Raw genomic sequence first — 18505 nt, forward strand, 5'->3', positions numbered from 1 at the left:
AGTACAAATCTTTAATATTATAATATATGGTCAAACCGTAAAACATATATATATATATGACGTATGAGCAACTATGCGAAGCACCAAGACCCATGTCATCTTTATAGATAGCCGCAGGTTTTCACTTTAATGGAAAACATTGAACTTAATGATTAAAGGGATTTCACCAAAGCTTTTTTTATTAGAAATCAGGATCATCAAGGCTCAAGATAGGTCAGACTGACCTTATCGTTTCCAAAGTCAATCATGGTCTGAAATCCACTTTAACCTCTAACTGATGGTGGGGAGGTCCATCACAGACCTGGTCCTAGAATGGCTTTCTGTAATAGACCTGGATATCCGCCTGACTCAAGAGGAAAACAAGATATGAAATGTTAACGTGCCCGGCCTCTCAAACGGTGGGAAAGCGACTTTCTAGTACCTGGTAACTGTGGAAACGGATTCTGGAGTGGCTTACAAAGTGCTTGTCATAACGTGATTAAGTGACATGGTACTCGAATGGCATGGCTGCGACTATTAACCCCTCTCCGTCTTGCCATATAAATCTTTGTTTCCATAGTGTGTATTGTATTCAGCTTCATGGACGTCTCACGTGACACAAGCTCTATAATTGGCCAAGTCACGACACAAAGGGCAACGGTAATTGCCGTATTCAGAAGCTCCCGGCCTGAATGCTTTGTACCAATGCCCATGGCTGTGCTCTTCCTTGCAAGATCATTATACTTAATAATTGCTAGATTTTCAGATAAAGTAAGAACCTTGACCTACAAAAGGTTTTGTATAAATAAAATTAAAATACAAGAACCCATCTATTGTTCACACTCCTCACATATTATCTATAACACCAAGCAACACAGTGAACAAGGTGTATGTGGAAAAAAATAGCGTCCACATCAGCATTAAAAAAATGTTGTCACGTCTCTCGATCAACGACAAAAAAAATGAACAAAAGAAGGAGGCTGGAAATCTGATGGCCCCGTGAAATGTCAATGAGATCCTTCAAGAGTGGATAATAGAGTGTATAATAGGGCAGTCATACCCATCATGGATCCATTAAAAATAAAAATCATGATGTTAATGTTAGCAGACTCTAAAGCTGAACATTAGTGAGGAGCGAACGTGCTGGGATAACGTCTTATCCGAGCACGCTGGGTGATTATCTGAGCATCTGGGAGTGCTCGTATATTATGTCCGAGTCCCTGCTGCTGCATGAATTGCGGCTGTTAGACAGCCTCAACATATGTGGGGATTGCCTGTTTATAATTTAATTTCCACATGTGCTCAGGCTGTCTTGACAGCCGCAAACCATGCAGCCGCGGGGACTCGAACATAATATACGAGCACTCCCAGATGCTCAGATAACTCCCGAGGGTGCTCGGATAAAACGTTATCCAAGCATGTTGGCTCATCACAACTGAACATACATATTAGATAAAAGTTGGCCGACCACCTGATTTGTAAGGTGCCTCTTGAGAGATGATGTGAGGGCTTGGTGTTGGCAGTAGTTGGGGTTCCGCCTGTTGAATTTCAACAGCTGACACTTTTGTCTGACGCAGAGATAAGCCACTTCTAGAAAAGTCCATGCTGACGCTCTCATAAAATACACAGGAGCATTCATTCAACCAAGCCAAGCATTCCTGTGTATGTGTGATAGATAGCTGTCAGACGAACAATATCTAAAGTGTATGAACAGCTGAAAGAGAATCTCTCAGTAGGATCAACCCGCGTAGGCCGTGCATATGGACATGTAGGTCATAGGAATCTGAATAAAATGATACTTTGATTTCTGCAGCAAGTATTAATTTCCATTTACCATACAAATCCATATGTGTCTTACCAATGTGTTATTTATTGAGCGACTCATACCGTACTGTACCCCAAACTTACGAATAACAAGTGCTGCTACTTCCTTCACCCTTCTCAACTTTTGAAATTTTATCAGCATGACATGGACAATCTTCCTTTGTGGCTGGCACATTTCCACATATAACATCTTGGACCCCAGGGATACCAGTACTACCCATTCTACATTAACTGCCCTTTACAAAGTTCATGAGAACAGCGCTTCTTAAAAAGAGAGGAGGGGGAATCACACTGTGGCACTTAAGTGTAGACATAGCATGAGTTCACAAAGTCAGAAAGTCTTCCTTTATTGAGTGGGTAGTAAATGTCTTAAATAGAATCCCAGCGGAAGCGTCTAATACAAGAAATATAAAATAATAAAGAACTGTGAACCGTGTCTGTGCAGTTAAGAACTAAAATACATCTAGCCACCATCTTATTCTTCATTGTCTATAATATCAATCATATGGTCACTCAGACACAGTCTTGGGAACTTGAATATTATTTTCCCTATCGGTTCATCTTCCTTCCAGAGTTCTCTCTAGATACAAAGTACATTCTCTTCTTGGAAAAAAGTTTAAAAAAAAACGGATCAGGCGTATCTGATCCTGAACTCTATTTCCAAGCAGACATTACTTTTACAAAGTTTTTAAAAACTTACAGTTAACTTTAATCCATTGCGTGCCACCGTCAATTGCGACCTGAATTATCTAAGTGAATCGTGTGGGCCAAAAAGATTCCCCTGTCACCCCATTATCATCCCTTCTTCATGAAACAAATAGCAATGACGTATTGTATGGCAATATACTGTAAAAGTGATCTTAGGATCCTACAGTAGGTTAACGTTTCCTATGGGGGACTAAAAGGTTCAATAAAAGTAGCTTAAAAAACAACTATTGTATGTCCTTAGAGGAACGAGAAGAATTTTTCTTATTCTTTTTGACACCATTTATTTGTACTTTTTTACTTCTTTGTTATGTGTTAATAAGGAAATACATTACAGAGAATCTGTGAGGCCATTTTGAGTGCTGGAGTTCTGTTTAACCCATTATTCATTATGTCAACTGTAAAAACGCAGATTTTTTTTGGGTTGGGGCAGGTTTATTGGAAATTCTATATCCATTCTCTATCCATCCATGTATTCATTATTCATTATGTTAAGGGTAAAACCACAGATTTTTTTTGTTGGGGTGGGGGCAGGCTTGTGGTAAACTCTCTACTACTACAGCCATATAGACTTTTTCCTGCTGTAGATGATATAATTTTACATTCTATGCATCAATCTGTATAAATATGTTCCTTCTGACCATCTAACTTGTGATTCTGTCCTCAGGTGTTCCTTCTGGACCCCGTAATGTCATCTCAATAGTCAATGAGACATCCATCACTTTGGAATGGCATCCGCCACGTGAAACTGGTGGCAGGGATGATGTCACTTACAATATCATCTGCAAGAAGTGCCGGTCTGACCGGCGGAGCTGCTCAAGATGTGATGACAATGTCGATTTTGTTCCACGGCAGATGGGGTTGACGGACACTCGTGTCTTCATTAGTAATTTATGGGCGCATACGCCTTACACCTTCGAGATCCAGTCTGTGAATGGAGTCACGAATAAAAGTCCATTTCCTCCCCAGCATGTCTCCGTCAATATCACCACTAACCAGGCTGGTAAGTTAATGTTGGTATAATTAATGACATCTTGATACAGGTGTTTCATGAAAATTAGTCAGCAAACATCTAGTTAACTTTAACTGAAATTTGAGCAGAGCTCAAGACAGATCCTTGATTAATGATCGAACTCTGATGTGAAAGAAAGAGTCCATGCCCAATATTGTATTGCTGATGTAATAAAACTGATATGTCCACAAGTTGATCATCAGCCTTGAAGTAACTGTGAAGCTCAGAGATGATGTTGACCACTGGACTTGTTTCAGTCCTAGGCTCCTGCAGCTTCATTCCAAGTGTGGCCAAACTAATGACTTATATAGAGGCAAAACTGTTCTTGTCATGAATGAGCTTCTATGTCTCTTTTAATGTATCCCATTATTTTATTTCCCTTGGTAGCAGCTGCCTGGCACTGGTCACTAAAGTTTAATTTCCTGACCATCCATATGCCCCCAGCGACAGTTTTACCCAGTGCTTCACCAATTAGTACATAATTATACATTTCATTTTCTCTGCCCAATTGCGTAACCTTACATTTATCTACATTAAACTTCAATTTCCTTTTCTCTTCCCAAATGTCTCCATCTTATATAAATCCCTCTTTAATATTAAATTACATATTAAATGTAGTTAGCGCTGTGCGTAGTGGACTGGCTGACCAGCTCCTTTTTATATCAAGCTAGTTGTCTGCTTAGAGAAGGGGGTTGGCTGAGCTATTAAAATTAGCAAATCTTCCAGCTCCCTTCACACTCACAACTTTGGACATGTCGACACAGGATACTTTCTCCTGTGTTGAGCATAAACCTGAAACAGTGCTTCCCGGACCTTAGGCTAATAGCTGAACATTGGGGCACCTTTGAAAATAAAAATATACAGTATTAGTTCTGTAGAGTTAGTTAGTAACACAACTAAGTAGTTTTTTAACTAAACATTTCCTTTAAAGGGATTGTTGGGCATAAGCATGTGTTGACCTATCTAGAGGAAAGGTCATCAATAGCAGATTAGTGATGGTCGGACACCCCGCACCCTCACTGATCAGCTGTGTATTGCTCAGTCTGATATAAATACTTTGGACGGAGCTCCTAAACACAGTGGCGTTGAGAGTATGACAGTATGGCCGCCTCTGCCGAATCCTGAAGGCCAACTTCTAGTCTTTTGTATAAGACCTGTGCTGCAGTGGTCGGCAGTGGTCACTACGCTTTTGAATGGAGCTGCGCTCAGCAGATTTGTGCAAAGTGTTTACATCTGGGAGCGCCGGAGCAAAAATCAGATGATCGGTGGGAGTGCCGGATGTCAGTCCCTCACCAATCTGCTATTGATGACCTATGCTGCAGACACGTACGGTAATCAAATACCTGTGCCCAGACAACAACAAAGCAATGAAAAAAATTCAGAATATGGCCTAAATTTTGGTATATTCTCAGGATCAATTGCAACATTTCTTGCAAATCAAAGTCATATTATAACTAGAGCTTTATCACAATCCCTCAATAATTACATACAGCCCTAGAATAGCCTATTGAATTCAACATGCTGAGGTTTTTCCATCTGCTTTTATCGTACTGGAATATGCTGTATTAAATAATACATGTTTAAATTTAGAGTTGTATGGAAATCCTAGGTTTATAGAGGAGCGAGAAAACATCCTTGAATTAAATAGTTAAACGTTTGTGTTTCGGTGTTAAAGGAGTTGGACAGTACTTTGGATATTGAAGACGTATCTTAAGACTAGGGCATCAGTATCTCTGATGCCGGTCTCTGGTGCAGCTTCTTAAAGTGCGGATATCTAAGTGCGCAGCAGAAATATACTAGAATTTCAAAATGGAATATATTTTCTTCAATGACACCGCCATCTCTGAACTGATCATCCATCTATTTCTCATTCTTCAAGAAAGCTTGCAACCTGCAATGACTATGCTGCCACCTCAACACCACTGGAGCTACTGCAACCCCCCAACCCACTGTCTCCTTCCCCATCATCCTATGTAAGCCCTCAAGGGCAGGGTCCTCTTCCGTACCGGTCTGTCATTGTTAGTTTGTTTACTGTAATTGATGTTTGTGTTTTGTATGTAACCCCTTCTCATGTACAGCACCATGGGAATCAATGGTGCTATATAAATAATTAATAATATTGATAATAGTAATCATTATTAGCTGGCGGGGGTCCGAAACCTGAAGCTGCTGGCTTTTGTTGAGACCAGAAGCACGGCTCCACGCCATTGGCATGGCCATTGTTAGGTACCGCAGCTCTGCTCCCATTGAAGTCGGATGTTGTACTCCCACAAATCTGGTATTGGTGACCTATCCTAATTATAGGCCAGCAATATCAAAGTTCTGGACAACTCTTAACACCATAATTATTATGTATTATGTGCAGCAAAATATAAGTGTCTATAAAATCTAGGAGAACAAATACCCGCCATACTACCTTGAGCTATACCATCTCATTGGCAGTACTGTCACACAGCGCAGTCCCATAGGATATAGTACAGCGCAGTGGTTAATGCTATATCGTCTATAATCTGTAATGGTTTAACTGCATTAAAACACCATCAGGTAAGACAATAATTGTCAATTTGATTTCATCTGATGTGAATATGTGACTTGTTCCTGGATATTTGCCAGAAATAGCAGCAGACGGATTGAGATAGAAGCTTTAAGTACTGCAGCAGACGTCCCCACCATTCTCCTTCACCTACGGCCTATCAATTTCTTATCTCCCAAGTCATATTCTTCAATCTCACATCCATCCATATTATCTAGAGCTTTGTCGTCTCTTCATATTTTTATTTGTGTCACATACATAACAAGTTTCAATATCCATTAATGCAAACACATCTATCAAATCCGTTCAGAGGATCTCAGCATAGCCATTTATCTTTTATGTACCGGGCAGCTGCTGGAAATTCACACATGGTCCAAGCTTCTTACAAGAAGCGCTCTTCTTAATTAACCCCGTGAACGTCCTCACACTGTTCATTCACACACACATCAGGCGTCTTTGAGACAAACTGCTGCAAATCATTTTCCCTTTACAGAGCCGGCGTATCTAACATGACTATTGTGTCATGGTGGAACAATCTTGTAATCCAAGAAAGTGGAGTTTTTTCCCAATGGAAGTAAAAGAAAATGCCATGTGATTTTCCTGAGACTGTTGTGGTCATGAATAATTTACATTGACCTTTATGGTGTTTGGGTTTGTCTCCTGCGTTATCCCATCATGATTATATGGAGCCACAGACATCATATGCCTCAGTGGACTTCTAAGGAACAAAACTTTGAAATGATGGTCCTCTGTCATATTGAACTGTGGCTTATGTCATCAACTAGACTTTGAGACTACTGTATGCTTATTAAGATATTGCATCACTTATTGATAGTGTTTGCTGTATGAGAAATCCTTAATTTTCTAAAAATTAATATTTTTTATTATTATAACGCCATTTATTCCATAGTGCTTTACACGTGAAAAGAGGTATACATATTAAAAACAAGTATAATAATCTTAAACATTACAAGTCACCGACTGTTACAGGAGGAGAGAGGACCATGCCCGCGGGGGCTTTGTCTACAAGGGATAGTGAGGGTAGAGCTGGTTGTGCAGCACAGTATGGTGGATAGAGGATTACTGCCAGTTGTCGGCAGAGGTAGATCTTCAGGTTCCTTTTGAAGGTTTCCACAGTAGGCAAGAGTCTGATATGTTGAGGTAGAGAGTTCCAGAGTATGGGGGATGCACGGGAGAAATCTTGTATGCAATTGTGCAAGGGTAGATCAGAGGGAAGTAGAGAAGGAGATCTTGTGAGGATCGGAGGTTGCGTGCAGGTAAGTACCAAGAGACGAGGTCACAGATGTATGGAGGACACAGGTTGTGGATGGCTTTGTATGTCATAGTTAGGGTTTTGAACTGGAGTCTTTGGGAAATGGGGAGCAAATGAAGGTATTGGTAGAGAGGGGAGGCCGTGTAAGAAGGGGGGACAGGTGGATTAGTCAGGTGGCAGAGTCTAGTGTAGATTGGAGGTGTATAAGTGTTAAAAGTGAGGCCACAGAGCAGGAGGTTGCAGTATTAGAGGCGGGAGATAATGAGCGCATATACTTGTGTTTTTGCAGAATCTTGGATAAGGAATGTACAAATCCGGGAAATATTTTTGAGTTAGAGTCGGCAGGAGGTGCAAAGGGCTTGGATATCTGGTTTGAAGGAGAGGCAGCGAGCTGGCGCGGCTGAGAAGAGTGAGCAGCCATTGACTTTGATAGATACATCAGTTGGGGCTGAGGGGTCTTGAGTGAGATGGGGAAAAGATGATGAATTCTGTGTTGTATATGTTAAGTTTTAGAAATTGAGCAACGAAGAAAGATGAAGACATTGTGGTATTCTGTTTAGTAAGGAGGAGATATCGGGTCCAGAGAGGTAAATCTGTGTGTCATCAGTATGGAGATGAAACTGAAAGCCGTGGTACTCTATTAGCTGTCCTAGGCTAAAAGTGTAGATGGAGAAGAGCAGGGGTCCTAGAATTGAGCCTAGGAGGCAGGGGCAAGGTGAGGAGGTGGTGTATAAGTGGGAGATGCTGAATGTCTGGACCAATAGGTATGAAGAGATCCAAGATAGAGCCAAGTTTGTGATGTCAAGAGATGAGGGAATCTGTAGTAAGAGGGAATGGTCCACTGTCTTGAAGGCAGAGGACAGGTTCAGGAGGAGGAGGACAATGTAGTGTCATTTGACATTGCTGGTTAGTAGGACATTAGTGACTTTAGTTAGGACAGTTTCAGTTGAATGATGCAGTTAGAAGCCAGATTGAAATCTGTCAAGGACAGAGCAGGCGAAGAGGTGAGAGGATATTTCAAGATGGACATGCTGTTCCAATTATTTTAAGGCATAGAGGAGAAGTGATATGAGGCGATACAGTAGCTAGACACAGAAGATTGGTCACGGGAGGGTTCTTAAGATTGGTGTGATTGAGACATGTTTAAAGCATGAGGGGAATACACCAGTTATTAGTGATAGGTTGAAGGAATTGGTTTAGGATTTGGATCAAGACTGTGGTGAGGTTTGGGATGATGTGGGACGGGGTTGGGTCAAGTGCACAGGTGGTGAGATGTGATTTGGAGAGCACAGAGGATAGTAATTAGATTTATTTCCTTTTTTTAACTTATCACTATATCTCAGATATATATTCAAAGTACACTAAGACTCTTAGAACCCCTTAGATTTTTAAATTGCTTTACATCTGAAGGCAACAAAAGAATCACTAATCCTAGGGTATGTGCATACGTCCGGATTTCTTGCAGAAATTTCCTGAAGAAAACCGGAAATTTTCTGCAAGAAATCCGCATTTTTTTTGCATTTTTTTTCCGTTTTTTTCGCGTTTTTTTTAGCATTCTGCAAGCGTAATTAGCTTGCAGAATGCTAAAGTTTTCCAAGCGATTTGTAGCATTGCTTGGAAAACTGATTGACAGGTTGGTCACACTTGTCAAACATAGTGTTTGACAAGTGTGACCAACTTTTTACTATAGATGCTGCCTATGCAGCATCTATAGTAAAAGATAGAATGTTTAAAAATAATTAAAAAAAATGGTTATACTCACCTGCAGACAGCCGATCTCCTCAGCGATGTCCATTCCTATAGATGGTTTGTGTGTGACGGACCTTCGATGACGTCGCGGCTTGTGATTGGTCGCGTGAGCGGTCACATGAGCGGTCACGCGACCAATCACAAGACCGCGACGTCATCGCAGGTCCTTCACCACACCATCTATAGGAACGGAAGCGGCAGCATGCACCGGAGAGGCGGGAACACTCCTGGGGCCATCAGAGGGTGAGTATATGACTATTTTTTATTTTAATTCTTTTTTTTTTACCAATTATATGGTGCCCAGTCCGTGGAGGAAAGTCTCCTCTCCTCCACCCTGGGTACCAACTGCACATAATCTACTTACTTCCCGCATGGTGTGCACAGCCCCGTGCGAGAAGTAAGCAGATCAATCCCCGCAATTCTGCAATTTTAATGAACATGTTGCTTTTTTTTCCACGATGCGATTTTTTCGCGGAAAAAAATGCAACATTTGCACAAAAAATGCAGAATACCCTGTAAATAATAGGAGGCATATGTTAGCGTTTTTTCGCATTTTTATCACGTTTTTATAGCGAAAAAACGCAAAAAAAACGTGAAAAATCCTGAACGTGTGCACATGGCCTTACACTTTAGGTTATAGTTGGTCAGACCAACTAATTTTGATAAGAACAGGTGGCTATCTAATGTTTATGGGGGGCCCCCAACTCTCGACATCAGTGTCAGAGTAGGCAAACATTGTTCTTCCCATAGAGAAGAAATATTAGAATCAATCATCAATGTGTATGGGAGAGTCAAGAGGGAGATCTTGGTTCAGCTCACCTGGTAAGATGGATCCTCCATCCCAAAGTCGGGGGAGACACAAGGGCCCTGGGCTTTTGTGCAACAAGCAAAGAAGGCATACAGTTAACAAGGACTCGGCACGTGCAGGAGACTCAGGACGGGAAGTACAGGTGCAGTGCAATGAAACTTGGGACAATGCAAAGATGGCTAAACAAGGGTCACGCGAAGGCAACCTGCAAAGCCCGATGTGGAGCACAACAGAGTTCCGCGGACCAGAGTAAAGGGAGCAGATCAAAGACCCAGTACAGATGTATAACAGAGCTGTTGGCCCAACAGTTATCTAGGCTGCATAGGAGCGTCTAATTTTTAGTTTTTAATACTTTGATCATCTTTTTTCATTACAAGCACATATAAATGGGTGTGCATGCATAGAGCGCCTACATTTCCCTATAGAATTCAACAGAGCAGTTGAAACGTATGTAGAATATCCTGTTACACATTTCAGGGTTGTCTCAGGTGTATTGTGGATTCTAGAGCAAAGAGGGAATCGATATAAATGGACTGTTGACTTTCAAAGACCCTTTTTTTATGCTCAGCTTTGCATGTTTAAGTTGAGGATTTGACCATTACTTAGAAGATGTGTACTAGAAGACTGCAGGGCACTCCAATGAAAACAAAGACCGCATTTCAGTAGGTGGTGATGTGATGAGTTGAGTTGTTGCCTCCCAAACTCTTAAAAAACCATCACGTCATATACCTGCCTTACGATTCAGAAAAAATCTATATTAGGGCATGCATGTTTTTTTCTTTAGTACTAATTATTCCGATACAGAATACCACCATTTTTTAAAAATGTTTTGTACATAATTTGACCGAAACTCTCAAAACTTCTCCCTCCGTCACATCACAATTCCTCTGTAAGAAATCAGAGGCATAAGGAAGTGCATCAGAGGGTTCATGAACCACTATGGAAGCTCTATTAGGGCTGCAAATTTAAGTAATCGGTAACGGAAGGCACAATAATCATCCTATAAAGTAGTAATACTAAAAAAGGGCCATGAAAGGTAAAAATGTTCCATAAAACTAAGCGTAGCTTGGTGACGAGAGCATACAGAGGCAATCTGTAGCCTCATACATTATCATGGAATGCAGGGACTGGTAGTTCAACATCCAATATTTAAGCTAAAGGCTTACTGTGCCACGTACATGAACAATTATGCGAAGCAATGTAATTTTGAGAAGAATACTCAACGGTGATCTTGTTTCTGTAGCTTTCTAGATTCTTTCTGCATTACCCATGCTAACCACGCAACAGTGCCATAGCTATGAAGCCTGCAATTAACAAAACAGCAATCAAGTTAAGTGCTTAATTTCAGGAAATTAACATCCTTCTCCAAAAGGATAGGAATAGAAAACAAAAAAGGCGGCTTAGAGGAGATCTGGGTAAACAGAAGAAGCGTCGGCTTTCTGCCTCCTGCGTGCACTTGAAAGAGAGACCTTGTATCTGAGAAGTAAACAGAGCTGACCTCTGAAATGAAGCATTATGCAAAGCAGCGAGGAATCGGGGGGAGACCCGAGCGCCTCTGATTGCAAACTTAGGAATTATACGAGGCCTTCATAAGATGCAGTGTTATACTGAAGGCCGGGCTTCTGGAATAATAGGTTTATCTAGAAGGATCACATCGCATTGTCTTAGCGCAAAGCTTAACGTGGATTAATTACAGAAGCAATTACAAGATGAACTTTACTACATAATACAAATTGGCATTACGGCTGTCATCTTTTTGTATAATTCACACTTATGTTTTCACTGCAGGCTGCACATGATCGGCACATACTGTTTTCTATAACCTGAGTCATCTGAAAATGATACAAACAGAGCTGATTATATAGTACAAAAAAGAAGTCTTAAAGATGATGTCTGGCTTAGTAAACCTGCTATTTTAAATACTGTATTAGGGGAATCTAGAGTTAATAAATGAAAGTGAGGACCTCTCACTCCAAACCTTTATCTATCAGCAAAGCATTAATGTCTCACATCTCTCTGTCCTAAGGATGCAGCATGTCTGTGCAGTACAAGAACAGCCCACAGATTTCAATGGAAACAGTGTAATGCTTCACTTCCCCTCCGGAGGCGCTGTTTGGAAATCAAGCACTTGCTAATAAGCTTCCGACAGATTACAAGTGATCCTTGGTGACTCCCTCAGAAGAACATCCTGTGATCTGCAAGATTCAGGGGTGGAAATCGCATGGGTGCAACATAGAACAACAACAACAAAGCAACAAAGCAGGTGGAACTGTACGTTATAAAGAGCAATTGGACTGCAAAGGTCCCAAATACAGTTATTGCACAGTGACCCTCTTCTGTTTATGTCTGTTCATGGCATGATGTCAAATACTAACCTTGAAATCCTTCAAAATGCTAGCTTCTGGGTCTGGACCCACTAGTGGTGCTTTTGCAGAAGTGTGGAGATCCAGTAGTGTCCACTACATATTGCAGTGCCTGTAAATGAGCAACAGTCCAAACCTGTGTGAGTTTCTAACCCAAAACAGCAAGGATATCAACAAAAGTAGTGGTATACTGCATTTATCATTAAATTTGGGTTTCTTAGTAAGTTCCATTGCCCCAGACGTATAAAATCCAGCCCCTCGCCATGCTGTTTGGTTTTGCTAATATTTGTAAAAGAATGGCTCCTTCTACAGAGTTTCCTAATACCAGTGCGGTCCTGTAATAGGTCATCACTGTTGCAACAAGTCAGTTCATTGAATTCCTTAACCTCATAAAAATTCCACTATCATCTTTAAGTGTTAATACTTAGGGTTAGGGTTAGAAAATAGAAACATTGAGGAACAACAACAACTCAGCCATGAAGTAGAAACCAGGTAAAATTACAGAGCGGGGTCCCCCAGTGCTGAGGAGCAATGTGAATAAGTCACCAACGCTCTGATAACTCCATAACTGCGAAGACTAAACCTCCTCTGGTATTAACATCAGTGCAAAAACTGTGCGCGGGGAGATTCATGGCGTGGGTTTCCATGGCCAAGCAGCTGAGTAGTGTGTGTTTGGCCACTGCCAGGAGAAGAACGTTACCTCAGTGACTGCACTGTGCTATTTGTAAAGTTTGGTAGAGGAGGCATAGTGCTCTTGGGTTGTTTTTCAGCAATCAGCCTAAGACAACTTAGTTCAAGTTAAGGGAAATCTTAATACTTCAGAATACCAAGACATTTTGGACAATTGGAGCCTTCAACTTTGTGGGAACAGTGTGGGAAAGACTCTTTTCTGTTCGTCGTGACTGTGCTCAGTGCACAAAGCAAGGTCCATAAAGACATTATTGGGCAATTCTGATTTGAAAGAAATTGTCTACACAGAGTTTTGACCCCATCCAACTCCTCTGGGATCAGCTAGAACGGAGATTACGAACCAGACCATGTCCTCCAACTTCAGTGTTTGGCTTCACAAATGCTCTTCAGGATGAAAGGGTAAAAATTCCTACAGACATCTTCAAGAACTTGAAGAAAGCCTTCCCAGAAGAGTAGATGTTATTATAACTGCATAGGGGCCCACTCCATACTATTGTCTATGGATGTAGGATGGTATGTAATAACAGCTCCTGTAGGTTAAATGGTTTGTTGTCCCAATACTTTACCCCATATACTGTATCTTGTGATGAAAATTATGCAAGAGGGTGAACTCAGCTCCGTTACATATATATTAAGCTCCATTGCTATGTCATTCATCATTCAGAAAATGTCTTGTCCATCATTTGTCATTGCCTTGTATGTATATTGTCTCAGTAGGCGGGAATGTACATTTCATGTCTATATTAGATAAAGACCACCGCTAGTGATAGAAGCATTGGGGAATAGTCATCATCATTTACACATTCCTTTTACCGCTCATATCATTGAGTGAAGATTTTCTATCAACTATTGGATTGTGTCCCAGACAAGTGATAGTTTCTGCCAAACCCTGACAGCGAGTTTATAACAACAGCGTGCTTGGTGCGGTATCCATCATGTACTGGGAAATACATTCAGAATAGACTAATTATCAGTAACTTAGCACGGGCTGTTGGTGTAAAATAAGGTCAGACACGTATTTGATTTCTAAGAGGAGTTAAAGCTTCCTCACAGATCAGTCATGACCATCACACAGGCTTTGTACAGTGACGTGAGGCTTTGTATGGTCACATAGGCTGATATGGTGCCACCTCAGGGTACCTACTGTATTTTCTACACTGACATAGTATGTAATTTTCGTGTGTTTTTTTTATTCATGCAAGAACAAACCTTCGTACCTCCATCTAAAATTGGAGACATCTGGATTTCCAGGATGAGCCAAAAATGATACCAAAGTGAGACTCTGGTCAACATAAAACCACATGTAAGCCAAAACAATGGTCCCTGATTCTGATTTCCAGTGAAAATAAGTTATCACCTTGATATGTGATAAATTACTTATTGGTAGGTCCCATATTAAACAGCAGAAGGTGGAATTTTTACCCATCCATTACAAAATGGGGCTGCTGGAAAAAGCTGAGCCCAACGCTTGTCAGCCCCATAGGAAATCAATGGAGCAGTTGTCGAGCACGTGAACTAAATCTCCATTCTAAGGGCACATGCTGACAACTGTAGATTCTCTCATCCGCGAGACCCCTGCCGATGAATAACTTATAATTGCCGATAGATGATAACATGTTTTTCCCTGACCCCTTTAATTTTTATGGGACAGTATTGGAAAGAAAGGGGATCGCGCTCGTCCTTCCAAGTCAATGGATGAGTGGAAAAGATGACTCCACTCATAACTTCTACGTATTGTCTGATTTCCACGCACTGACACAATGGAGAAGATAGAGAAATTTAGTTCTCCATCTTCTCCTCATCCAAGAGAATCGGTTCACACTATGTTGACCAGAGTCTGATGAGAGTGCCATTTCCATAATCGGCTGTCTGCTCGAAGCCTTTACTTTGTGCAACCATCCAGCAAATTTCCTGCAATTTGGGTTTCAATTATTGGCATCTTGTATGTAGAACTTGGCAGCCAGCGTTTAGCTTGGGTGTGATTTCACCATGAGAAGTAATATATCCCAGATTTTACATTTTATTGGTGGACTATTCTAAGAACTACATTGCGAAAGCCCCCATAATAACATTCCACCAGGAGTGTAACTGAAGTGAAGTTTTCCCTTATATTTCCACAGCTCCCTCCACAGTACCCATCATGCACCAAGTCCGAGCAACCATGAAGAGCATTACCCTCTCTTGGCCGCAGCCAGAACAACCCAATGGCATCATCCTGGATTATGAGATCCGGTATTATGAGAAGGTGAGACATTTATGGGATATTTTCGAGCAGATTTGCTCATTTATTAGAATTGTCCAGTCATTTCCAGCACTGAATAGCTTACCGCTGATTTAGAATGGATGGCAGAAGTGCGTTATTAACGCCTTCTTCCCAGCTTTGATGATTATGGAAGTCGTAATGATCCATAAAGAACGCAATGTTTACTAATTCAGTAACGTTCTTCTTGGCTGCCGTTCCGGATACTGTGGTCGTACCTGCTTAGAGGTCACTACAATTTTCTATGTTTTCAGTTACTATGTCCTTCCTATATAAACTAGGGGAACTATAGGATTTTCTAATTGGGGGTCTCCGGGGTCCTTTATGACCTTCTATGGTGGTTTTGTTTTATAGAATAAAATTATATACTGGAACTCACATCATTACTGTGAATTTCCTCTCCTGAGTAGCCATTCACGGTGGTCTGGACACCGTCCATTGATCTGCAGTTATCAGCCTTTCTTTCAGACAATACGTGGATTCCTCCCTGTTTGGCTGAAATTACAATACCAGTGATTAGATTTATTGTCTCTGCTCTGCAAGTGAAGAAATCCCAATTAATACATGAATCACCTGTTACAAGTAGAACCACATTTTGCTTTTTTTTTTTGCAGCTTATTATTTGCTGGTTTTGTCTGCGGTGCACAGTTCTGGCAGTCATAATGTGTGAAACAGATAAGTATAAGCAGGAAGCAGGAATATAAGGCGATCATGCTGCTCCAGTGCTGAACCTAAGCTTCTTGTAGAAGTTTCACTGCATTAAGAAATGTGTTTTTTTAGGAATCCACAGTATATTTTAAATTTATTAGGAAATATGATTTTTTTAAAAATATTAACACTGATGCTGGTATGACAGCTCAGCTCTATTTGCCTAAATAAATCTAAGCTGCAATACCACCTATGACCACTGAACGATAGTGGCGCTATATTCTATGCTATTCTCATTGCTTGGTTATATAAATACTTTGGTACAATTACTGCTGTCAAGAAAGCCACTGAACAAGTGTCAAATGCTGACGAGTGTGTTGGACATTTTGTGCTCTGTCTTTTAGAGAGTACTTGTCATTTTAGGTGACTTTTCAGAATAAGATGTGTTTGTGTGAATGAGGTATAGCACCATTTTTGGCCATTATAGAACTTGTCTAAAACCCAAAAATTGAACCAGAACATGTGTTGGTATAAGTACAACGCCGCATAGGTGTGCGTTCACCCTGTGGCCATTTAACAAACAGAACTTAAGATAACTGTTAACCAAGTACCCTATGGTATTTACATGCTCTTTTACCATTTATTTACGTACTAAAGATTATTTGCTCATTTTGTTTTTATCTTAGGTTTTATTTATTTACTTGTGTCCGCATTTTTTAGATGTCTACCTCTGCAGGCTCTATCTATATTTTTCAGTGGGCCCTGAACTAGTGGGAGGAGTCCACAGTCTATTTGCTATGATGGCTCCTCAATACATGAAGGATTGCTGCTCTCCTGTGTCTGTGTAGCAAATGATCAGAAGCAGCAGCAGCATGAAGGTTATTTGATAGTAGTACTGAGCACTGTAGTTGTGAATCCATCACTTACTACCAAGCAGCAGCGCTGTTGGTGTATGTCTGTGCCTATCACTTTTCACTTATGATAGCTCCTGTATACTCCACAAACATGAAGGATTGCTGCTCTCCTGTCTGTGTGTAGCACTTGATCAGAACCAGCAGCATCATGAAGGCTATTTTATAGTAGTACTGAGTAGTGTAGTTGTGAATCCAACACTTACTACCAAGCAGCAGAACTGTTGGTGTATGTCTGTGCCTATCACTTTTCACTTATGATAGCTCCTGTATACTGCACAAACATGAAGGATTGCTGCTGTCCTGTCTCTGTGGCACATGATCAGAACCAGCAGCAGCATGAAGGTTATTTTACACTAGAACTGAGCATTGTAGTTGTGAATCCAACGCTTACTACCAAGCAGCAGCACTGTTGTTGTACGTCCGTGCCTATCACTTTTCTCTGTGCTGCTCTCCCATCTCAATAGAATTAATACACAGCTGTGATCTTGTTCTGCTATTGTCTTGGTCAAGAGGATTTCAGATATTTTTCAGAATTAATGATAAATTCAGAAGATGGGGAGAAGTGGCTCATAAGAGGAGAAAAAGACCTATGTATCTAATAAGATATACTGCAATATTTTTATATGTATCAGTACTATTGATCTATGTAATGTTAGTTAAAATAACAGTGACCATATAGAGAAAAAAAATAGGTGACTGAGAAGTTATTAGAAAGTACGCTAGGTACTCTAGATGTCCAGTAGTCTGTGTGTGGCACACATTTATGTCTTCCTGATGGTCATTTCCCCAAGCACAGGAATGTGACGGATCAGAGCTGACTTTTGATGAGACATACAGATTACAAATTTCAGTACTAATAGGATGTGACATTGCCAAGAAAGTAACTTGACATTACTACCGTATTTATTTTTCTCAATGGCCTATATTTCTTGTTCTCTTTAGGATCACAACGAATTTAATTCTTCTATATCCAAAAGCCAGACAAACACAGCAAGTATAGAAGGACTAAGGCCAGGAATAGTCTATGTGGTGCAGGTCCGAGCACGAACTGTGGCAGGCTATGGGAAATACAGTGGGAAAATGTGCTTCCAAACCCTGACTGATGGTAAGTGCAAACATCAGAGCTCAGCCGTGAAGTAGGCAGCACCTAACCAACACATTGTCCTAACGCCATCCGGATGCTCATGGTCTCAGGAGACGCATGTGCTTATGTAACTGGAGACATGATATTATAATAGTGGACATATAAGTGGAGCAAAAAAATTATATCAAGAGGCCACATCGGAGCATAGGCTGCAACTGTTCTGCAGGATGTCCTATAATTCTCCCACTGATAAGTCATTAGTCAGAGATTGGACACTTTCTGCAAGCAACTGATTTTTGTAGAGAAAAATGAGGCTAGCTGCTCATTACCTGTGGTCTATGTTTTGGCTGATAGCAGGGTCTCCTAGACCATGATGTTGGTGGCTAATCATCTATATCTGCACATATGGTAAAAGATTTAACCTGAGGACGCAACTGGGAAAGCAGTCCGGAGAGCAGTCCCACCTTGGGAGCCATAGATGTGGTGGTCTACACTGTTTGTACACCAACACCATGGGCAGTAAAGGGCTTATATAATAACATGTTGGAAAGTGGGGACTAGGAGGAAATGATGGGTTAAGAAATGAGGCGACCTGACATACCAGTAGACACCAGTTTAGACCACGGTTTATACAACAAATTTAGCAATAGAGTTCTAAGTTTT

General features: G+C 40.9%; 1 protein-coding gene across 2 annotated transcripts in view; it reads left to right on the forward strand.

Moving 5' to 3' along the window:
* The window catches only part of EPHB1 (EPH receptor B1), a 430854-nt gene that overhangs the window by 357313 nt on the left and 55036 nt on the right, over positions 1 to 18505 (forward strand). The window contains exons 5-7 of one of the 2 annotated variants that reach the window (XR_013221971.1): positions 3176 to 3511; positions 15057 to 15181; positions 17701 to 18467. Coding sequence is in view for 1 of the 2 variants with exons in the window: in XM_077291285.1 (XP_077147400.1) it covers positions 3176 to 3511; positions 15057 to 15181; positions 17701 to 17863 (624 nt within the window). In the remaining variant the exon portion in view is untranslated. The remainder of the gene's footprint in view (positions 1 to 3175; positions 3512 to 15056; positions 15182 to 17700; positions 18468 to 18505) is intronic. The other variant, XM_077291285.1, reaches the window with a different exon arrangement.

This window comes from Ranitomeya variabilis, chromosome 2 (assembly GCF_051348905.1).
Source record: "Ranitomeya variabilis isolate aRanVar5 chromosome 2, aRanVar5.hap1, whole genome shotgun sequence".
NCBI lineage: Eukaryota > Metazoa > Chordata > Amphibia > Anura > Dendrobatidae > Ranitomeya > Ranitomeya variabilis.